The 24645-nt window shown below is 39.2% G+C and overlaps 1 protein-coding gene across 1 annotated transcript in view; it reads right to left on the bottom strand.

Annotated features, from left to right (window-relative positions):
- csmd3b (CUB and Sushi multiple domains 3b) overlaps positions 1 to 24645 on the bottom strand; it is a 521564-nt gene that overhangs the window by 164742 nt on the left and 332177 nt on the right. The window contains 4 exon segments of the mRNA XM_048201776.1: positions 834 to 960; positions 9304 to 9495; positions 13826 to 13982; positions 15915 to 16084. Of these exon segments, the coding sequence (XP_048057733.1) occupies positions 834 to 960; positions 9304 to 9495; positions 13826 to 13982; positions 15915 to 16084 (646 nt within the window).

Genomic DNA, 24645 nt, shown 5'->3' on the forward strand with positions numbered 1-24645 from the left:
AACATGTTATATAATTATATATATGTATACATAAAAAATAAACATTATATATATGTGTGTGTGTGTGTGTGTGTATGTACATGTTATATAATATACAATATAGGTATATGTTTTTTTATATTTGTATGACAAAATTACCAAAATTTTAACTAAAATTAAAATGAAAAAAATATAAAAAATAAAAAACAATTAAAAATCTTAATAAAAACTATAACAGAATCTCAATGATAATAAAATAACACAGAGTGTTCCATATGTATATCATTCTGTACCCAGATAGATAGAAATAAATGAATGCAGAAATAAATGATCAATTCTTTGACAAATCACACAGGCAGTGTCAGATAATCATAACTCAAATATTATGCTCCAGGGTTCAATAATTGTGGAGAACAATCACATCTCCTTTCTGAACGGCAGTCCTTGACAACAATTTAGCAATCTGGTCTGATCGAGACATCGGCGGCAGATGAACAAATAATGAACGAGTGTGCGATTTCAAAAAGCTTTTGCTGCTAAGAGAATTGGAAAGAGGACAAATTATTAGGTTGTAGTGCATTAAAAGTGCAACAGCGTTTTAAGCTTCATAATGAGTTTGGCAGCGCAGGTGGTAAACAAAGAGATTTACGAGGTACCATCAGCTCATCTGATGTCTCCTTTTCTCTCCGTACAGATGAAACATCAATGGCTAGCTCCACCATTAGAGGTTTATTAATAGATAAAGGCCTCTTGTCTCGGCTGAATTCACTGGCTGTATTCTTATGGGCTTGGTAATGTACCGGTCGGTGGAAGTGTACAATATATTCACATCTGAAGCAAATACTGATCAGCACCTGATGATGTTGCCCGAATCCACCTCGACGACCCAGGTACAGCGCAGATTGTTGTCATAGGGGAACGGATAACCTGGCGACAAAATGCGTCCTGATGTCTCTCCTTTGAAACGTCCACCGCATTCAGCTGGGGAAAGAGAAAGGACAAAACGGGGTGGGAGGAAGAGACAGAAAGAGACGTGAGAAGAAGTTTATTATGCATACTCAGTCTCACACTTGTACGGCCCCTGAAGATTTGCAGGTGAGCACTGAAATAATTAGGGGTGTCTGGCAAACAAGCACAACTCGAACGGGGCAGTCTGAGAATGAAAAGCAGTGTAAAACACGCAGTTAGATCAATAAAGCGCCGTGAGGTTTTCAGGTGTCTCAACACTGAGCAAAAAGTTTAGCTTTGGCTTTTAAACTGCACTGAACTAGTTATCTCTCCCAGCCTCCCAATCAGTGCTATTTTAATTGATTTGATATAGTTTTTATTCATATTTTGAATTGTCTTTTATTTTTATTTTTTTATACGTTTAATTTTCAAGTTTATCTTTTAGTCATTTTGTTATGTGCTTTTTTCATTTTAAGTTGCTATATTTAGGTTTAATTTGTTTTAGTTTTTATTTATAAATATAGCTTCCGATATAGCTCATATTTTTGCTGTGAGAACAGTTCTCTGATGACAATCAATATATGTAATATTACATAGATAATATATATATATATATATATATATATATATACAGTCCAAAAGTTTGGAACCACTAAGATTTTTAATGTTTTTAAAAAGAAGTTTCGTCTGCTCACCAAGGCTAAATTTATTTAATTAAAAATACAGTAAAAAACAGTAATATTGTGAAATATTATTACAATGTAAAATATTTACTATTTAAATATATTTGACAAAGTAATTTATTCCTGTGATGCAAAGCTGAATTTTCAGCATCGTTACTCCAGTCTTCAGTGTCACATGATCCTTCAGAAATCATTCTAATATGCTGATTTGCTGCTCAATAAACATTTATGATTATTTTCAATGTTGAAAACAGTTGTGTACTTTTTTTTTCAGGATTCCTTGATGAATAGAAAGTTCAAAAGAACAGCATTTATCTGAAATACAAAGCTTCTGTAGCATTATACACTACCGTTCAAAAGTTTGGGGTCAGTAAGAATTTTTATTTTTATTTTTTTGAAAAGAATTAAAGAAATGAATACTTTTATTCAGCAAGGATGCATTAAATCAATCAAAAGTGGCAGTAAAGACATTTATAATGTTACAAAAGATTAGATTTCAGATAAACACTGTTCTTTTGAACTTTCTATTCATCAAATAATCCTGAAAAAAAATATTGTACACAAATATTTTGTACAATTGTACACATTAAATGTTTCTTGAGCAGCAGATCAGCATATTAGAATGATTTCTGAAGGATCATGTGACACTGAAGACTGGAGTAACGATGCTGAAAATTCAGCTTTGCATCACAGGAATAAATTACTTTGTCAAATATATTTAAATAGTAAATATTTTACATTGTAATAATATTTCACAATATTACTGTTTTTTACTGTATTTTTAATTAAATAAATGTAGCCTTGGTGAGCAGACGAAACTTTTTTTAAAAACATTAAAAATCTTAGTGGTTCCAAACTTTTGGACTGTACTATATATATATATACACATAGATAAAGCCTTCAAATTCATCCTGAATTTCTGGTGTCGACTGTCATCCTCTTAAAGGCACAATATGTACAATTTTTGTATTAAAATATCCAAAAACCACTAGAACAATGTTATATATTTTGTTGACTTCTCCCAAATGTTTCCAAGAATGTTTAAATCCAAAGAAATAAGCAATTTTAACCAGGACACGGACCATGTCACAGTCAAATGTAGCTAATATGATAAACAGCGCTGCGTTACCCCACACACACTTGACCAGAAGCAGCGGAAGCGGTGACTGTGGTGGCATAAAAGTTCACACAAGTTCTCTCATTAGCAATCGCTCAAGCCTGCTTCATACTACAGTAATGTTAATAAATCTTTAATACATTAGCTCATCCATGAATATGATTTCTGCCCAAGTCTTGTGGGATTCTTTTCCACTGGCTGTAGACGTGAAGACAACAACTCCCATGATTCCGCGAAATCAAGGTGTCATCAAGCTACGCCTTTGTTTTGAATAAGCGACCTCTAGCGGTGAAAGTTACATATTGTGCCTTTAAATCTTTTTGACAGTACAAAAAATTACGAACCATAACTTGTAGGCATGTTTTTCTTACTAAAAATACACAAATCTATTGAAACTTCTTTTATTTTGACACATTGCTGACAATATCTGTAAAAGAGAGCTTTGTGAAAGAAGATTTAAACTGTAATCATCATTAATCAACATCATGAAAATATCAAAATCCATCAGAAAAATATGAAGAATATATTGAATATATTTTCAGAAGTGATGCTATTAAAACATTTCTGTATCTATCGTATAGGTGTGTGTGTGTTTATATACACACACACATATATATATATAATGTATGAAGATGCAAAACTTCTAAGTTTGTCTGAGATTTTTTCTTTTAAAAAGAGATTTTTTTTTTTTTTAAATCGGGCTCCTATGTTTAGGTTCAGTAATTTCTCTTTGATGGCAATAAAAAATGTATTAGTCAGTTATTGAAAATATATATATATTTATTTATTTATTTATTTATCTATCTGTAATGCAAAGCTGAATTTTCAGCATCATTACTCCAGGGTTTTGTGTTACATAATCCTTCAGAAATCATTCTAATATGATGATTTGATGTTATTATCAAACAGTTGTGTTGCTTAATATTTTTTGGACACTGTGATACTTTTTTCAGGATTCACTGATGAATAAATAATAAAAAAGAACAGCATTTATTCAAAATAGAAATATTTTCTAACAATATAAATCTTTACTAACACTTTTTATCAATTTAACACATCCTTGCTGAAAAAAAGTATTAATTTCTTCCAAAAAATAGAAAGAAAAAAATACTGACCCCAAACTTTTGAACAGTAGTGTATATTGTTTTGTTACAAAAGATTGAAATAAATGCTGCTCTCTTTTTTTAACTTTTTATTCATCAAAAGAATCCTGAAAAAGTATCATGTTATAAAAAAAATATTAAGCAGCACAACATTTGTAATAAATCACCATATTAGAATGATTTCTGAAGGATCATGTGACACTAAAGACTGGATTTAATGGTGCTGACAATTCAGCTTTGCATCACAGACATAAATTATATTTTAAAATATATTACAATAGAAAACCGTTATTTTAAATTGTAATAATATTTTACAATATTACTGTTTTTTTCTGTATTTTTGATCAGATAAATGCAGCCTTGAGGAGTAGAAGAGACTTCATTCGAAAACATTAAAAATAGTAATGTTTTCAAACTTTTAAATGGTAGTTGGATATTTTTTAGTAGACAAATTAAACAAACTAGTGAGACTGAAAAGTGTTTTAAAGGAGTCAAAAGTGTCTCTGTTTCAGCACTTCTCTATTCTTCCGTCTCTCCCTCAGCTCAAATTCCCTATAAGCAGCTGAGGTGATTTGTCAGCTCCAAGTCAGAGCATCAATCAAATGAACAAATGAGCCTGACGTCCATTTTGATGCATCCTGATGGCATTCAGACTCGCCACTTTAGCCCTCTGCACTCGGTTCATTATTAGTCGGCTTTCACAAGCACTTTATTAGGAAACTTTAATTGCAGGCACTCTCTTTTCCCCTCAGACCCCTTTTCCATCTTCCCCTATCCTGTCCCTCCCATTCTCCCTCTTGTAAAAATAACCCACAGGGGCCGAGAGGAACAGTTTCGAGAGAGACATGCACCGTTTCTTAATGATTCCCTTTTCAGCAATTCCTGTCACTGAGCCTCATTTGCATAAACCATCTACATGACAAACAATGGACGCACAGCTCAATGAAGCCTGAATAACAGGGTTCAGATTGCGACTTGATTAATCTGAACATTAGAGTGTTTTTTAGACATCCGGAATAGAGGCGTCTTCCAAATGTATCCCTCCCCAGCCTCTCGCTAAACCAACATCCCGCCACGTTCATCGCTCATCAGGGCCGCGGCTCAGTCACGTGTCATCGGACGGTTAGGAGCGCTCAATCACTCTTGATTGGCTGCTAACATGTTGAAAACCAATGCAGGAAGACTGAGAGTTGACGTAGGCTTCTGGTTTGAGGCTAAAAATTGGTACGTCCTGTCTCAGCGCAATTATGACGCCTCACGCTAGGTGCGTTTATGACTGCGCGATTCAGCCCTTTGTAGCTGATTTAGCATTGCAGTGGTGTAGCTTCCTCTGCATTCACACCGCTTGCCTGTAGACTTGAATGAAAAAATATAAAAATAGTTAAATATTTTATCTCTAATAAAAAAAAAGGAATGGCAAAATGGATACGCCTTCTCGCCATTTTGATATATCTTACTTTTGCTAAAGGTCACATCAAATGACCTGCACATTTCGCCTGCCAAAGGAAGTGAAATATCCTCCACATTATTAAGTATCTATTATTAATGCTGGCAGATAAGTCTGAAAAATATCAGCCTGAAACTCCAAACCTGATTAGTATTTTGCAAGTCTACCGTCGGTTCCGACAGAGAAACGACACAAACGCGAGTAAAGACATGCTCTGTGTTTAACACAACAGGATAGTCATTGTGTTTTATCTACGTCTGCCGTGCGGAAGCAATTTGGACGAGCGCTTCGAGTCTAATCAGAGCTCATTAAGACTAAATCTAATAGTGAGCAAATCTGATCTGGGGTCAGTCGACAGAGCAATATCCAACTCATTGGAGGCTAAATCCCCATAATCACCATTCATCAGGAAAATGAAGAAAGTAATAGCAGCACACAGTCTTATCTCAACCCCTCATGTGCTTTGCTTGATGAAGAATCATCTCCATCGCTCAAGCGGGACCCCCTGCATCAGCTACAATATTAACAACCTGCAACATCAGTCACTGGCGGCGCGAGGGGCTTCCACCACTGATCGTTTTGGACTATTCAGAAGGTTTAAGTTCATAATGTGGCCTTTTAATGTGCGTTTTCCTGTGTAGAATATGAGCAATACTGCGAGCTACAGAAACGGGGAGGCGCTTATGCTGCAGTCTTGGATAATTATGACAAACGGCTGAGAGCAACATTGAGCTCAGTTATGATAACCACGAGGAGAGATCAGGCTGGAATGATGCATACCGGCTAATAACGAAGTTTTAATGTGGTTTCCATGGCAACAAAAAATCTGCATGCACTAAAAGGATGCTAAAAAGCTGAAACATTCTGTAGTCTATGAATTTACCGGTCCGCATCAAGTAATATTTCTTGCATTTTTCAAATGTCAAAAGTAATAGTTGCTCACAAAAATTATACAATTTTTTTTTTTTTTTGTAATTGATGATTACTGATTTTTAAAAATGTCATCTTGTACATTTTAAACATATTACTAGTAATTTTTGAATTAATAAATTATAGTTGTGCTTTTAACCTAAACCATTCATACCTTTGCACCCCTTTTTCCTCCAGAAACAACAGGAAAGGAAATGTCTGCATCACCCACATGATTTCATTACATTTGCTACATTAAGATCTGGTTGTGAATGGATGGACTAATACATTGTGCTGAGTCACCGTTAACAATTATTTGTAATGATCCTTCTATGCACTTTCATTTTGCATGTACGCAACTTATAGTGCTAAAGGCGTTATTAAATTCATAGCCACATACATGGTGGTGATAGTAGGGTACATTTACATTAGTCTATATTTGTACTAGAATATTCATACTGGACATTAGATTATTGTTATTAAGGATAATATGAGCTTTAATAAAAACTTTAATAAAATATATTTGAATAGAGATTCACAGTCTGGTAACATAAATGAACAGCTCTTTCTTTTCCCTTTCTGAAATCTTTCAAATCATTACAAAAAAACATTTTTTCCAGCTAACTTTTCTCATTGTTTAATATAATGTAATATAATGTAATGTCATATAATATTATATTAAAGGTATAATTTTAAATGGTTGTTATGGCAAAATAAACCCAGACAGGAGGATTAAGATCAATGCAAAGAGTCGGATTAGAGGGAATAAATCAAAGGGTGGATTTAGAAAATATGAACGTCTGAATCAAACTTGTCTGAACATAGGCACACCAGGCACTACCCAGCAAGCCACATCCATTGTAAAACATCAAATATGTATTTCGTTGTGGCTTTATCAGACTAGTGGGATGCAAATAGTAGTGCTTTTACAAAGAAATCACTTGAAATTCATTCTTTGGAATTATAAGAACATTTATTGACTGTGAAAAGCTTTTTTATTATCCAAGATTCATGAAATACTGACTTTTGTATTTTGACACAATAGTCAAATGGGAGAGAATTTAAATTATGTAAAAAAAAAATAATGTTAAAATACATTCTCTTAACCCAGTTTATTGATCATTGACTACTATTTGACTACATGGGTTTATCTCCCTCAAAAGTGCAAGCATTGAGCCTCCCAGGCACCATCAAAACATTGAGAGCGATCCTCTCAGATCTGTCAATCTCTTTCCAGCTCAACCAATACTATGAGTTTGGGGTGTGGCTACTGTAACAGGTAGAGAGTTTGGGGTGTGGCTACTGTAACAGGCAGAGTTTGGGGTGTGGCTACTGTAACAGGCAGAGTTTGGGGTGTGGCTACTGTAACAGGTAGAGAGTTTGGGGTGTGGCTACTGTAACAGGTAGAGAGTTTGGGGTGTGGCTACTGTAACAGGCAGAGTTTGGGGTGTGGCTACTGTAACAGGTAGAGAGTTTGGGGCAGAGTTTGGGGTGTGGCTAGTTTGGGGTGTGGCTACTGTAACAGGTAGAGAGTTTGGGGTGTGGCTACTGTAACAGGAGAGTTTGGGGTGTGGCTACTGTAACAGGCAGAGTTTGGGGTGTGGCTACTGTAACAGGTAGAGAGTTTGGGGTGTGGCTACTGTAACAGGTAGAGAGTTTGGGGTGTGGCTACTGTAACAGGTAGAGTTTGGGGTGTGGCTACTGTAACAGGTAGAGAGTTTGGGGTGTGGCTACTGTAACAGGCAGAGTTTGGGGTGTGGCTACTGTAGCAGGTAGAGAGTTTGGGGCATGGCTACTCTAGGAGGTGGAGAGCTTGGGGTGTGGCTACTGTAGCAGGTAGAGAGTTTGGGGTGTGGCTACTGTAACAGGTAGAGAGTTTGGGGTGTGGCTATTCAGGTAGAGAGCTACTGTAACAGGTGGAGAGTTTGGGGTGTGGCTACTGTAACAGGCAGAGTTTGGGGCGTGGCTACTGTAACAGGTAGAGAGTTTGGGGTGTGGCTACTGTAACAGGGTGTGGCTACTGTAGAGAGTTTGGGGTGTGGCTACTGTAACAGGTAGTAACAAGAGTTTGGGGTGTGGCTACTGTAACAGGCAGAGTTTGGGGTGTGGCTACTGTAACAGAGAGTTTGGGGTGTGGCTACTGTAACAGGTAGAAAGTTTGGGGTGTGGCTACTGTAACAGGTAGAGAGTTTGGGGTGTGGCTACTGTAACAGTTTGGGGTGTGGGCAGAGTTTGGGGTGTGGCTACTGTAACAGGTAGAGAGTTTGGGGTGTGGCTACTGTAACAGGCAGAGTTTGGGGTGTGGCTACTGTAACAAGTTTGGGGTGTGGCTAGTAACAGGTAGAGAGTTTGGGGTGTGGCTACTGTAACAGGCAGAGTTTGGGGTGTGGCTACTGTAACAGGCAGAGTTTGGGGTGTGGCTACTGTAACAGGCAGAGTTTGGGGTGTGGCTACTGTAACAGGCAGAGTTTGGGGTGTGGCTACTGTAACAGGTAGAGAGTTTGGGGTGTGGCTACTGTAAGCAGGCGGAGTCAGAGGGTGTTTAGCAGCTGTGGGACTATGACTGGCGTGTTACATGGGAAAAGATATTCAGCTTTGGGTACAGAAGAGCAAGCAAAATTCACTGCATTTAGACCTTAGATTAAACATGTCATGAACACGCTAATGTGAATGAGGCATTGCGATGAAATGCATAACAATGGACGCTTGCACCCGTTCAGAAAGACAAATGTACCAGTTTATAAAATTTACTTTGATGTGCCTCAGTTGTGAAAAAAAAGACAGTTGTGGCGTGCCAAACAGTTGTGGCGTGTCATGTCAAAAATGTGCCGGTATATGTTGGATGAGTTAATTATAAGTGAGACGGTCACGTTCACTCTAGACAAAGTGTAAGTCTACTCAATTGCTTACTCATGACACAAAGCAACACAACATATACATGTTTAGTTTGTATACGTGCCTTAGTTTTGTAAAGTGCCACTAGCGTCGCATAAACTACATACTTCACCTTTGAAGACCGTATTTGTTCTGATTATACCCATCTGTGACTTCGACCCTGCTTCAAAATACACACTGTTACATCCTTTCTAAACAGTTTGAACTCTTGAACAGTCTTACCGATGCAGGAAGGAAGAGGATTATCCCAGGCCCGCCTCTCTCCCGTCATGCATTTGAGCACGCCGCTGCCGTGCAGAGTGTATCCGGGGTCGCACTTGTAGGTGATGGTGCTGCCAGAGAAGTGGCCCTGGTCGTTGACCTTGAAGCCAAACTGGGGCACCCCAGGGTCCTCACAGTGAGAGAGCTCAAAACCTGAAAGACATTATGGCTGTTAGATGACTGATTCACTCAAGAAATATCAATATTTTCTTAAGATGAGTGCAAATATCCCTGCATAAATCTGTCATAAATGACAAAAATGGAGCACTCTGACAAGTTTAGTAAGACTAGATTCAGAATATGATTGAGAACAAACCGCACTGCTTTATGAGGTCATTATAGTGAAGATTGCTGAAATTTTCCTTCGCCTGGTATTTTCATGCTGCTCTGTGGCACAGCTGTAAAAGTTTGCCATTAATGTGATCATTAACGGCAACAATTTGAAGTTAAGATCCTACTGGGCTGGTAGGCAGAGACGGTCCCTTGCTAAGCAGGCAGAACAATTAAGATTAAGTGCTTGGTTAATTTGGAGCCATAATCAGAACCAAAGCACAGACCCTCTCACTGTGCGACACATCCTGTTATTAATTGTGTAGCTATGACTCATTATCATTATACAGCCAGTACTCAGAAATAGCCGAAAACACATACATGTAGCAGCTCACTCAGTATATCAGAGAATTTTAATTAAGTAATAATTTGTCAGTTTCATTTTACACAATTTTATTAATAAGTTAACACACTAGACTTTTATAATTTCATATGAATGCAAATATATATGTACACACACACATTCCTATATATATTCTATTGAAAATGTATTTTTTATAAGAAATTGTACAGTATGAATCAAAGTTCCACGACTTTCCAACTACTAGAATGTATATATGATTAGTCTCAAGTAATAACAATTCAATAACATTTATTAATTTCCACATTTCAGCTCTGCAATGCGAATAAATTATGATCAACCTTGCTTAGACAAAGTTTTTAAAGTGTTTCCACCAAAGACTGTAAGAGTGTTGAAAATCCTAAAATCCTTTCATCTTGAAACTCGCTCCTCTCAAAAATAATAGGTCTCCTAAGAAGACCACATAGGGGACTTGTATAGCTTATCAGCGGTCCACCATTAAGCTGTAAGTTGTTAAGTACAGATAAACACAACAACTGCAACAACTTCACTAAAATCGACACCCGGCTTTGATTGCTAGTTGATTACAGGTTGTAGTTTCACAGCACGCTTGGGTTGAGATTAGGACTCAACCAAATAAACAATGCTATTTTAATCAGCTACATTCACCATCCTGTCCTGAACAGGTCTCTAAATTACAACATCTAGTGACTGGAGGTGGCCTGGCTTCTCTGGCTCTCTCTGACCTTTATTATACACTCAAATGGCTAATCCTTCAGGGGGAATGGAGTCGTAGACAGACAGGGATTTAGTCGATTTTAAATGAGATAGCCCACCAGCAGGTTAATACTTTACCCCCCGGTGGAACTAAAACCTTGTTGAATCCCACACTGTGAGCACAATAGCATTAAAGCGAAATTCAGACCAAGTGCCTGCACAACTCTGGCTCTGGGCCAACAAAGCCAAGGTCAGTGGAGACACAGTCATGTTTCTCCTGGTCCACTTCCTGATAATCCCTTCAAGCTGATTGTTTCAGATGTTCTCATACTTTTGTTATGTCCTTCCTGTGTAAAACAGCTTTTCTTATCTGCTGGTTGTTGAGCTGTAAGAAAGCCAAATCTTCTGGAATTCTGAGTATGAAGTGATGCAGTTTCATTTCACTAATACTCCTAGACATGTGACTAAATGCAATACAAGTATCGTATGATTTCAGTCATGAAGACTCTAGGAGGGTTTGGCATGGAGGATATGACAATGTTAATGTATTTCAGGGATGTCAAACTCATTTTAGGTTGAGGGCTGGATGGGAGAAAATGTAACCATGTGGGGGCCGAATTACCTTTTTTCTTAGTGCGTTGACAATTAGCCTACGTTAACATTAACCATACAAATTACAAATGAATAAAACTAGAAAAAACACACTGCTCTGTGAAAACTGCCTTTTTACATGGAAAATACTTTATTACATTTTTAAAATAATGTTTTATTCAATATTTTTTATTAGGGATGCCCCAATTATGATTTTCAATGGCTGACTCCATAATTTTTTTTACAAGCAAATTGGATGTTAGATGTTGTCATTGTTAGATGATGTCATTGTTTGCTCATTAAGAATCAGCCTGCACCATCTAGAGTTTCCTGACTTAACTATGAATTTCATGCATCTTTTCATTTGCAGAATGAAAGTACTTTCCTTCAGTTGATGAATTATTGATAGTTATGTGCATTAAAGCCTTGTTTTTGCTTCTAAATGACAGAATATATCAGCAGCACCAGGAATAAGCAACACTGAGAAATAGCAGTTTGTTGAATTTTACATTTCTAGACATTGTTGTATGTCTGTAGAATACTGAAAGAGTATAAAATGTAGTTAACAAATAGGTATATAATCTAAACATTCCTAAACAAGAACAACTGATCAGTTATAGAATATCTTCTTTTATTCATCATCTATATAGTTAAAAATATCTCTACAATTTTTTAAACCAAACCTACTCTTATTAGAAAAGGTTTTATATAGAAGCTTAAAGCGTTCTATCAGGCGCTTCATATCTAAAGCATTTTTGGGGTTCCCATCAGGGATAATTTTATGGATTTAGTTTAATTAGGTCCCAAGACCTGAAAGGGTGAAGGCCATATTTTTTTCCTTTGGATTATTCTTTTTACATATTATTCTTTTTCGTCAAGGCTTTGGGGTTTTTTAAGGCCCTTTATATGCTCAAAAACTCTTGAAAATTTGCACGTTGGTCAGAATCCGTGGCCATTAGAGCCAGGCCAAAGCTGGTACATGGGCGTGGCATGGGGGTTTATGGCACCCCCTAGAACGGAATCTGAAATCTTGGATACATACAAGCATATATCTGTATGAAACTCAGTACACATATAGATCTCATCGGGCCATACAACTTCCATTAGCTCCGCCAAACAGGAATTTAGGGTTGTTTGAAAAACGCATGCTCTGGAATTTAATATACTCCTCCTAGGGGATTCATCCAATCACCTCCAAACTCAGTCAGCATAAATTGTAAGCAGATTTGTTATGTCTCAAAAGGTTTGGCCATAGCGTTAAAGCAAATGTATGGCAAAAAAAGGAAACAGGAAGTGTGCTTCAAAATTCATCAGTATAATGTCAAAACAAAGCAGATGTAGACCTGTGAAAGGATTCTTGATATCATAAATACTGTTGCCATGGCAACTCATCAAATGTAATCTGTTTGAATTAAGCATAGCATGCTTCAAATTGAATGAAACTCACACATCAGATATGTCAGCCAGTAGACATGGGCAAAGCATTAGTAACGGGGGGGGGGGCTCTATAGCGCCACCTTTTGACAAAAGTGGGGAGTTAGTTTTACCTACAGTCACCAAACTCAGTGCATATGTTGTTCTCATCGAGCCGGACAACTTTCTAATTTACAGTGATCAGCTCCGACTAACAGAATGTCCATTTCATTCAGGGTTGAAATGCATATTGCCTGTCATGCACAGTCTCCTTAAAGCCACCAGGGCTTGGGCCCATCGTCGCTGCTTAAAGCTATATTTAATTTTGTTTTAATGCTTTTTTTATTTTTATTACATTTTATGAATTTTATAGTTCGTAAACATTCTTTATCACTAATAAAACTGAAATAACATTTAAACATGAAAGTGTTATGCAATCATTCAAGACATTTCTCCTTAAATCAAAGCATTTTGACAAAAAGGGTTCTTTAAAATTGATTCAAGAACCCTAGAGTTCTATATTGAACCCCACTGAACCTTTTTTCCTAAGAGTGTATCACACATATATGACAACTGCACACATACTGAAGTATTGCATCAGGCAATACACTGAACCAAATGCTTTCAAGAGAAGAAAAATGTTAAAACAAGGCCAAACATTAAAGTACTGCTCATTTCTCACAGTCCACCACAGAACATCCACAGAAAAACACATGAACTGCAATTAATGACAAATTCATCCATCAATGCACCATTATTAGAAATTTATGGCTTGACAGCACACAACTATGTAGTTGTTTGGAAAATATTGGGTTGGAAATATGAATACTGTTTCATGTGCAATCACAACAAAAACATAAAGTGGCTTACTAATGGCCAATGTGGCAATATGCGAGATATTTTGATAATAAAGGAGCCATCAGCTATCACTCGGTTGATCAAAATAAAGCAATAACATTCCATCTGCTGCCTTCTTCCTGTCAGTCGCCTGCAATGTGAAAGACTCTTACAAGACAGGCACTCTTTATTAAGACGGGCACTTTATTTGGTCTGAATAGCCTTTCTTTATTACTAAGGTCAAGCCCTGGTGCAGAAGTGTGTGCAGGGTATAGGGCCAGTGCAATAACTTACTGGAATAAACCAGTTTGAAGCCTTCTCCCGTGGCCTCTGCATCACTGTAGAACTCCAGCCAAAGGTGATTGGAGGTGCTGATTAGGGTCAGACCCAGCATTGATGAACCGGTGAAGGCACCCAGCATGTGAGCCGCGTTGTCTTTACCATCATAGATCTGGAGGCAGGAAGATCAAATGTAGATCACAAAGCAAGAGCAAGATCAAAAGAAAATGCTACCTGATATTTGATTTGTGGTATATATATAGCCCAACAAAATAGGAAAAAGAAAAAAGGGATATTGTTTGGAAGTGAACAGCAATATCTACAGTACCCTATTAGTTACATAGTGAAGCTACTTTGAATCAATTGACATTGTATAGAGCGCTGTATAATGGCCAATAGTAATTTCCATCTGGGAAACTGACACCTTTACCCTTTATTCAAATATTATTAAAAAATTGTTAAAGATTTGGTAAGCATATTGTGTAGTTGTGGTTGGAGTCAATTGTTTTAACTCAATGAAAGACGCCAAATTGTACAGACATTATTTTACCCATGTTATGAACACATACAAAACAAATGAATGTCTGTTTTTCCCTGTGAGCTTTTTGTTTTCCTATGCATTATTTTGCATTGCCAAACAATTTTGTCAGACAAATACCTTAAAGTTTAGTCTTCTGTTCTTCCCTCATATTACCTTATTAAAAATATATATAAAATATTTTCCTCATCTTTTGATGGTTTAATTGAATTTGTAGGGACTTTAAAAGCAAATATCCCATCCGGACATTACTTTTGGCCACTACTGTAGGTCTCAGATAATTATATAAAAAAATAATGAATAAAAATGTAAATGATGTTCATGAATATGACCATTTAAACTGGTTGTCAAGTACAAAAAAAAAACAAAAAAAAAAACAAGAAGATTTTCAAGATAAACATAAAAGTACCCTATTTCTACTCATTAAAATGTAATGAAAGTAAATGAGGATTTTAGTTAAAAAGACCCAGTAAAAGTGGCCCATAATGACTTGTGCACAACATTTCCAGTCTTCTGAAGCCATCTTTGTAGGCTGAAAAAGAATTTTTTTTCTCCACTCAAAGTCTTGACATCCAGCCAAGCTCTCATTGGGCGTTCACCGTAATTTGCTTCTTATAAAAGCGTCTGTCAAATGCATACATTTAAATGTAATATAAATGATTAGTTCAGAAATCATAATGATTCAGAGTTCAATTCATTGACTCAATGATCCAGTCGTTATGGTTAAAAGCTCACTGCAGTGGAAGATTATCAGTGATTAACAAATTAAATTTCGGTCTGTTTCACACAAAAGTATCTTATGATTTCAGAAGACTAGATATATAGCGCACTACCTATTTTAATCGTGATTTAGCATCATTTTAAAAGTTTGACCAGCCCTGTCAATGCAGACTTTTATTATACTGCAAAATAATGGCATAGATATTCTTCAAAGCTTTGCTTTTTGTGTTTTATACAAGAAAGTAAGTTGTGAGGGTGAGTAAATGACGACAGATTTATTTATTTATTGCTTTTGCTAATGTCTTATTCTGTCCATCAGACCAAAACTGGTGTCCTCTCCAAAAACAAAAAAGTCGAAGTGTCTATTTACAAGTGCAAATAACCCGCCTTGTTGGCAGAAGGTATTTACACAAGCTCCGCCCACCATCGTCTGATTGATCCAGCCAAAATTACAAAAAAAATCCAGCTGATAACAGAAACCCGAGTTCGAATCTGCCATTTATTTTAAATAAACATTAAGAAAATATCCGGAAAGTGGAAATAAAGTGCCCTAACAGGTTTTTATATTTAATAGTAGGAATAAAGTTTATTAGCTAGGGTTAGGGTTTTAGCTAAGCATTTCCCAGCTAGGCATTTATGATTGCAATAAATATAATCATATTCACTGCATATGTTCTTATTATTGCATACTGTTTTATAACATACAAAAATAAAGTATCTGCCACTATTTGCACTAAGTATAAATAGCATCTAACAACTATTTACACTAAGCGCAAATAGCTGCTGCCAAAAAAAGTTGCATGACTCTCCTGTTTTGTGCAACACTGTAACTAGGTGTTGAAATACCTTCAGAATGTCACCCTGGGCCAGATGGAAGGTTCTTGCCGAAATGTTGATTCCTTTCCCAGCCTGCACCTGTATGCTGTAAATGCACTCATGGTTGTTATCGTAGTTCATGGGGTAATTCGGTGACAGCAGAATCCCTTCATTGTTGATGACAGATGAGCCGCACTCCGCTAGAGATGGGAAATAAAACCATGGAACATTGGGGAAAAACGGAGTAACACAAGCACAAAGCTAGTAATCAAAACGTCACCTACTATTATTATATAAAGATATTCAGTTAACATTTTGCAACAAGCTTTCAAGCACACCACACGGACATATTTCTGCTGTAAAAGCTCACCGTGCGTTAATACGGATCTGGCATTTTCAAAATGATTAGTCTGGACAGCACGAGTCTGCGGTGCTCGTGTGACGGCGGGTCTGGAAAGTGAAATCGACAGAGCTGAGTCGCGGCATTCGTAGCTTTAATTCAAAATCCCTTGTTGTTAGAGGACATAGGATGGACTCTGAACAATAACCATCAAATGTAGATTTAATGGAACGACAGACAGTAAAAACGGGTGTATTAATATCCATCATGTATTCTGGTGTAAGAGAAAGACCAACATAAAGCAACACAGCCTGGCTGATTTATTTAACGTCCCTCGCCATTTCCCTCCATGCCGCTCCATGTTATGACGATATTACCCGTGTCATATTTTGAATAAATCACCACTGTTACTGCCTCCATTTAGTAAATTACCTACATACACCCCCCCCCCTCGGTGAGTCAGCCCAGGACATGATGTGAATTTACACAGGGCGAGGCTTCTCGCTTTTCCCATATGCCCTTCTTCTCACTTTCATTCAGTTCTGGGGGGAAAAAAAGTTCGGAGAACTGTGACTGACCTAATGAGGCTGCAATCTGAATTAGTCTGGCTGTCCCAGAAGGCATATTGTGATAGAATGAGTTTTTCAGCGCTTTGTTGCCTTATACTCACATATGTTTTTGTTCATACTAAAGGTAAAATCAATTTTGAAGTGGCCGGGGAACGTGGTTTGGGCTGGGAATGCGAGTGCTCCTGTCAGAAGTAATGTTTGCATACAGTAGTTTCTACTCCGAGAGATGGACTCTGGTCCTGCTTTCATCCACAAAACCTGATCTGGTCTGACAGGCCGCTGAAGCTGACCCTCGCGTTTGGAAAAACTGGGTACTTTAAAATGTTACTTGCACTGAGGAAGGAAGTATGTTAAAAGAATTATGGGATTTTCTGGGAGTTTCTTTGAGAGTCACGTCAGATGCCAGAGCTTATAAAGTGATGTTTAATCTGACAGAGCGGGAAGTTAGAGATCGGCTTGAGGGGAGCAACATTTCAGAACTGGGAGACACTGAGAGGTTTGATACCTGTGCAGACTATAGACATTTCTAGAACTTTTTTTAGGGTCTGCGATTAACTCAGCTGTCACCATCCTTAAAAATCCTTCATGTTTGCTGAAAAGTGACAATAGTAAGCTATGTGAAGTTATTTCATCCCTTTCTCTCCTTAGCAGTTAAAAAAAAGTTTTAGGTTTTTAAATTAGAGGGATAGTGCAAATTTATAACGTCATTCCAAAACTGTATGATTTTTTGTTTTCTCCACCTGTGGAATATAAAAGAAGATGTCCAGAATGGAAGTTAATGGTAACCAAAATGGTTTGCTCTTCAAAATATCTTCTTCAATAGTTTCACATAAGAAAGCAAGTCAGATTTGGTCCAATTTGGTCCAGAATTTTCATTTTTTTGGGGTGAACTATAGGGATGCACTGCAAAAAATGCTGTTCTTACTTAAGAGTTTTTGTCTTGTTTCTAGTCAAGTTCTTGAATCAAGAAGCATTTTCTCGACAAGTAAAAAATATTTTCGTTTTCAGGAAAAATAAGTCAAAATTGAGTGAGTTTTTCCTTAAAACAAGCAAAATAATCTGCCAATGGGGTAAGCAAAATAATCTTATTTCAAACCAAAAATAAGCTATATAATCTTGTTTTCAGTTTGGATTAAGATTATTTTGCTTACCCAATTGGCAGATTATTTTGCTTGTTTTAAGGAAAAACTGACTTAATTTTGACATATTTTTCCTAAAATCAAGAAAATAATTTTTACTTGTCAAGAAAACGCTTCTTGATCTAAGAATTTTTAGATATTTGGACTGGAAATAAGACAAAAATTCTAAGTAAGAACAGCATTTTTTGCAGTGTGGGAGAAAAAGTCGATTCTCTGATGCATTGCGATTCTCTCTTCAATGATTCAGAATCTGAGTTTTGTTTAAACCGCAGATGTGCGATGGCACTGTGTGCGCTCTAGAAACAGACATATCCTGCTTGCTTCCAATCCCACACACATCCCATAAGATAATCTTCTATACAGTTCAAAAAGGTTGAAGTGAATTACAAGGGCAATCATGGGCTTCATTGCACAGGATATGTGCTGTGAGAAACGCGCTTTGCTTAATGTTGTGCTTACAATGTGCGATCTTCGCCTGTCTGTATTTCAGCGTTTTACCTATAGGTTATATATTCAATCCATGAAACTCACTGACAGACGACTGCTTTCAAATACTCATGTTCTGAGCATTATCTATATAATCCTGTATAGAAAAAAGATGCATCAAGATGCATCGATAATCATTTTATCATCGCATCCCTCTGAATTGTAATTGGACCGTGAGGTAATTCCCACCCCGAGTGAACTATCCCTTTAATTAAACACCATTGCTAAGGAGAGAAAGGGATGAAATAACTGCACATAGCTTACTGTAGTTACCCTTTAGCAAGTATGAAGGATTTTTAAGGATGATGACACTTAAACACAGTATTATCCATCCCTCTAGTCAATGGCAGACCTGGTCGTAAACAACGTACAGTGGCAATGCTTGACTTGAAGCTGTGCACAAAGCCATTCTTCATTCTAGTAAAATCACAAACATAAAATACCACTGTTACTCATATACTATCTACTGAAATGCATGAGATTTTAATTATTCAAAAAAGTGAGTCAAGTGAGATTCAAACTTGTGACCTCACACACTTAAGGCAAGGATTATTCCTCTGAACATCAGTTCATGCTCGAGGCAGGGACTGAGAATCGCCCCTAAGACTGAAATCCTAGAATCGCCCCTGGCACAGACCTTAAGTCACTGGGGGAACTTTCAGAAAGTAACAAGTCTTCCATCTTTTGAAACACAGAACAGGTTTTATGCATGCTTCACATATTACTGAAAGGAATACTCAGTGCCGGATTTTCTTGGCATAGGCGATATTGGCAGCTGCCAAGCGTGGCAGCTTCCTCCGCATGCCACTCCTGTACACATCAGACGTGCACTACAACTCTGCTGTTAAAGGTATAATATGCATTCAAATTTCCAAAAAACCTCTAGAACAACCTACATTTTCCTGCCGGTAATGAGACTCAAACCCGTGGCTTTACAAGTCCGACTCTCTAACCATTAAGCCACATCTGCCCATATGGCTTCATAACCCCCGTACCCTCAGCTGTTAGTAGAAACCATGGAAAAATAGTACACTTCCTGAAAAAATGCGGAAGTAGCAGTTGTAGCGTCAAAGCCGACGTTCTCTGGTAGCGTCTAGCAAGCCACAGTTGTTTGTTTTGCACATTCGTGATGGACCGCAACTATTCATCATCGCCTGCTGCGGGTTCTGTCACCAAAGATAACCCCATAAAGTGAAAACGGCTGTGGAAGTCATAGATATGTATACGTAGATGCCACATTCGACTGCGCCCGCCATCTTGGAATGGTCAGCGTAGTCGTCACACAATAAGAATCAATGATGCCACAACATTGCGCAGCTTCTGGTTGTGAAACAGCAGAGATTTAAATTCCCAAAGAAATTAGATAATGATGTTGGGTTTGTGTTTGTTTATGTATTCATAACTCAACATTACAGCTATTTAAACTATGCTAACTTTTTAAGGTGTGTCATCTGATGCCTTTGTGTAGTTGTAGTTGCAGATGCTCAGTCAACTTGCTCTGAGACAGACTGGCATTGACCGTTCCAATATGGCGGATGGCTTACGTATGGCGGCCTATAGATACAGCCGCTAATGAGGCATCTATGTTTATATATCTATGGCAGAGGTGAACACAACAACTCTCATGTTTCCACGCTCTGCCACTGTGTCATCAAGCTACGTCATTGTTATTGTTTTGAATAAAATGTGTGTCAACTTCAAAATATGCAGTGAGATACACACAGAGATGCAATTTCCAATTATAGATAGTTATTAAAAAGAGTATGTTACTTCAGGAACCGAATTTTATTGTATACAAAATTACATTACCATTCAAAAATCTGGGTATCACTTTGATTTTCTTTTTTTTTCTTTTTCTTTTTTTTTTGATAATTTGATATTTTAATTCAGCAAGGATGTATTCAATAAAAAAGTGAGAGTAAACACATTTATAATGTTACAAAAGATCTCCATTCCAAAGTAATGATGTTCTTATGAGATTTATATTCAAAGAAACCCTGAAAAACACTATGCTGAGGTTTCTACGCTATATCAAGTAACATAACAGTGTTGAAGCAAATTACTGAGATAATAATAAATGTTTCTTGAGTATCAAATCATCAAATTATAAAGATTTCTGAAGAATCATGTGACACTGAAGACTGGAGTAATGATGCTGAAAATGGAGATCTGCCTTCCACAGAAAAAAGTAGTGAAAATATTCCAAATATTCTAAAATATTTATTTATATAATATATATCTTTGTCATTACACAACAAACACCAGCATCTGCGAGTATTACTCTCTTTCACAAGATACCACAATAAGCAATGATCAGCTGATTAAAGCGAATGCAACATCCTCTCAAAAAAAAGATAAATGTGGCCATTTAGAAAAATGGTCTCATTTAAAACGATTAAACGATGAATGAAGTGCATTGTGGAGCCTAACACTAATCCTTATTCTCTTGTAGACCATAAACAAAACATGCATCAATCAACCAAATGGTTTATACGCAGTGTTTAAATGTATGCGTATTAAATGGCTGCTGCAAACAAGTGTCTTGTTGCTAATCCAGTGGAAAAGGATTCTTGGCTGTTGAATTGTCGTGTCTGATTTCTTTAAGCCAGTCTCTGGTGCCATGAAAGGCCAACCTGATAAGATCTGCTTCTGGTAAAAAGACAGGAGGCTTTACTTTCTTTGGTGACAACATTATTTGTGGGGTATACAGAAAGGATTCAGTGTGCTCACGTAAGCCACTGAAGCTCTTTCAATCTTGTTTCTTCTAACGGTAAGGCTCCGCTCAATCGCTGGCAAGAGTTCAGGCAACAGTCACCAGATACAAATGTCCGCCACTATCAGATATTGCTGTTTAGACTGCATTTATTGTCAGCCTGTGTTGTCGTGCCTGACTCTTGCTTGGTTTGCTTGGAAACAGACAAAAATGGTCCAGAAGGCTCAGTGAGGCAGAAGTGGATGTTTCAGCCCATGGCCGTGTGGGTTTACACATAGACTGTAAAAAAAAAACATGGATGTAGTGTCTGTGACGTCAACGGTAGGTTTCTGAAGAGCATTTTTGAAACCTAAAGCCGGCCGTTGCCATCTTGGCAGCGTGTCACCGCGTGCCACTCCCGGATAACAGAAAATGGGCAAAGAGGTGGGACGTGTGTGGAGCTGAGGTGACGTGACAGCAGCAGACAAACGGCTAGTGGTGACAGCAGCGGCAATCCACCTGTCACTCAAGTGGCCGCGCCCTTAATTATACAGAACTTTAAGGCTTAATATAATTTAAACGGATGAGTTATAAAAAAAATTCACCCCCCTCATAGTTGTCATGAAGGGCAAAAATAGCTATATAGACCAAAATTAGAATTTGTACCAGGCTGTAAACATGTTTTTTCCTGCTGTAAAGTTGGGTGTAACGTAGTTCGGAATACGGGAAGAAGGAGGCGGGAACCGGCGAACATTCAAACAAAGTTTTAATACCAAAATAAACAAATACAAAACGAAAGCAATGCCGGCAGACCCTCGCGGACGTCTGCCGGCCACACAAACATAATAAAACATAAAATAAAGTCCAGGCCTGGTCCTCTCTCGTCCTTCACTGTCGTCACTCCTCCTTTTATGCTTCCAGAGCTCCTCCGTGAGAGACTCAAGGCCGGTGCGCCTCCCAGGTGAAGCTCATTAACTCTCGCTCCACCGGCCTCGCGCCGTTCCCTCACGGCTCTTGCCCACCCGGTCACCACATACCCCCATCGCCCCTCGCAGGCCAGGGGGTACTCCCGTGACTGTGCTTACTCCCCTCCGGGGGCCTGTCTCGGCGGCCGCAGCACCTGGGGGTAAGGACAGACAAGACGAGAGAAAGGAGACGGAAGCAAGGGGAGCAACAGGACGAGAGATCCTTGACCGCCTCCTGGCGGCCGGCGATGGCTCCTCCGGTTGAGGGCAGCCGGCAGCGAGTCCGCCGTCCCCTGCTCCTCCCCTTCATGGCGGACGGTAGCAGGCTCTGGCCCATGGCAGACGACGGCACTCCTCCGCTCCCTCCAGGACGGCAGCCACCCCACCTCGTCCCAGGAGCATGGCATCCGGGTCTCTGTCCCACCTTTCACAAGGCTCCAGTACCACTGCCTCGGGCAGCCTCTCGCGGTCTTCACTCCCGCGCTGCCCGAACTCCGCAGCACTGCGATCCCCCTCAGCAGTGAGGGCTCTCCGACAGCATGTCCCTCCTTCCTCCCGGGTTTCGGCACCAATGTAACGTAGTTCGTAAATACGGGAAGAAGGAGGCGGGAACCGGCGAAGGTTCAAACAAATACCAAAATAAACAAATACAAAACAAAAGTAATGCCGGCAGACCCTCGCGGACGTCTGCCTCCTCTCTCGTCCTTCACTGTCGTCACTCCTCCTTTTATGCTCCCAGAGCTCCTCCGTGAGAGACTCAAGGCCAGTGCGCCTCCCAGGTGAAGCTCATTAACTCTCGCACCACCAGCCTCGCACCGTTCCCTCAAGGCTCTCGCCCACCCTGGTCGCCACATACCCCCATCGCCCCTCGCAGGCCGGGGGGTACTCCCGTGACTGCGCTTACTGCCCCCCCGGGGCCTGTCTCGGCGGCCGCAGCACCTGGGAGTAAGGACAGACGAGACGAGAGAAAGGAGACGGCAGCAAGGGGAGCGACAGGACGAGAGAGCGGAGAGAGGAAAAAGAAAGAAAAAAAAAAAAAATTCTGGGTCCGGTTCCCAGACACGCTGCCGCTCAGTCCTCAGCCTGCCGAAAGGTTCTTCCTCGCGGTGCCATGCGATGGCACTGGACGCTCGGTGGACGGCCCGATCCTCGACCGCCTCCTGGCGGCCGGCGATGGCTCCTCCGGTTGAGGGCAGCCGGCAGTGAGTCAGCCGTCCCCTGCTTCTCCCCTTCATGGCGGACGGTAGCAGGCTCTGGCCCATGGCAGACGACGGCACTCCTCCGTTCCCTCCAGGACGGCAGCCACCCCACCTCGTCCCAGGAGCATGGCATCCGGGTCTCCATCCCACCTTTCACAAGGCTCCAGCACCACCGCCTCGGGCAGCCTCTCGCGGTCTTCACTCCCGCGCTGCCCGAACTCCGCAGCACCGCGATACCCCTTAATCAGCAGCGAGGGCTCTCCGACAGCATGTCCCTCCTTCCTCCCGGGTTTCGGCACCAATGTAAGGTAGTTCGTAAATACGGGAAGAAGGTGTAATGCCGGCAGACCCTCGCGGACGTCTCCCGGCCACACAAACATAATAAAACATAAAATAAAGTTCAGGCCTGGTCCTCTCTCGTCCTTCACTGTCATCGCTCCTCCTTTTATGCTTCTGGAGCTCTTCCGTGAGAGACTCAAGGCCGGTGCGCCTCCCAGGTGAAGCTCATTAACTCTCGCGCAGTTCCCTCACGGCTCTCGCCCACCCTGGTTGCCACATTGGGCATTTTAAGATGGGGCTCAATGAGATTCTGCACTCTTTTGGAGCCTGTCCCTAGTGGCCAGTCGATGAATTGCAGTTTGAGTTCAAGAGAAACGGGGAGAGGTTGCCATTTGGTTTTACCCAAACATTCTTCAACTCTTGGTGACCGGTAGAAAACCCAAAGCACTTTAGCATGAAATATACGCTCAGTGTTTAATAAATGCGGCACTTCTATTGAAAACAATTGGATAAATCCGCAAGGCTCAGGAAAAAAAAAAAAAAATCACTTTGGTGGACACATGGCCTAAAGCTGAACCACATGGCTAACTTGGCTAACTAACTATTGAGAAGGGTCTTATCACAGAGCATGATAACTGCCAACTTTCAAACTTGTGCCACGTCCATATTTAGGGCACTGGGTGAATTTTTTTTTTAAAAAAGATTCTTTTGATTGAATATGAAACTCTTTTTCTCGTGTGAAATGTGAGCAAGCTTCCGGAAACTATAAAGTACTTTTAAAGTATATATTTTTAATTATGTTCCCCTGGTTTCACAGACAAGGCTTAAGCTAGTCCTAGACTAAAATGATCTGACTAAGATATCTTAAAATATGTCAGTGTCATTGTTTTGTCTCAAGATGTACACCAGTAATGTTTTTTTTTTTTTTTTAGTAAAATTTATAAAAGCTACTTAAATGCCCTAATTGAACTAAGGCCTAATCCTGGCTTAGGCTAAGCCCTGTCTGTGAAACCGGGCCCTTGTTACCTTACTTTAACTAATTAGAAAACTAAGTCAATTGAATTTAAAAATGATTTAATTTCCAGATTTCTG

Source organism: Megalobrama amblycephala, linkage group LG9 (assembly GCF_018812025.1).
Source record: "Megalobrama amblycephala isolate DHTTF-2021 linkage group LG9, ASM1881202v1, whole genome shotgun sequence".
NCBI classification, from domain to species: domain Eukaryota; kingdom Metazoa; phylum Chordata; class Actinopteri; order Cypriniformes; family Xenocyprididae; genus Megalobrama; species Megalobrama amblycephala.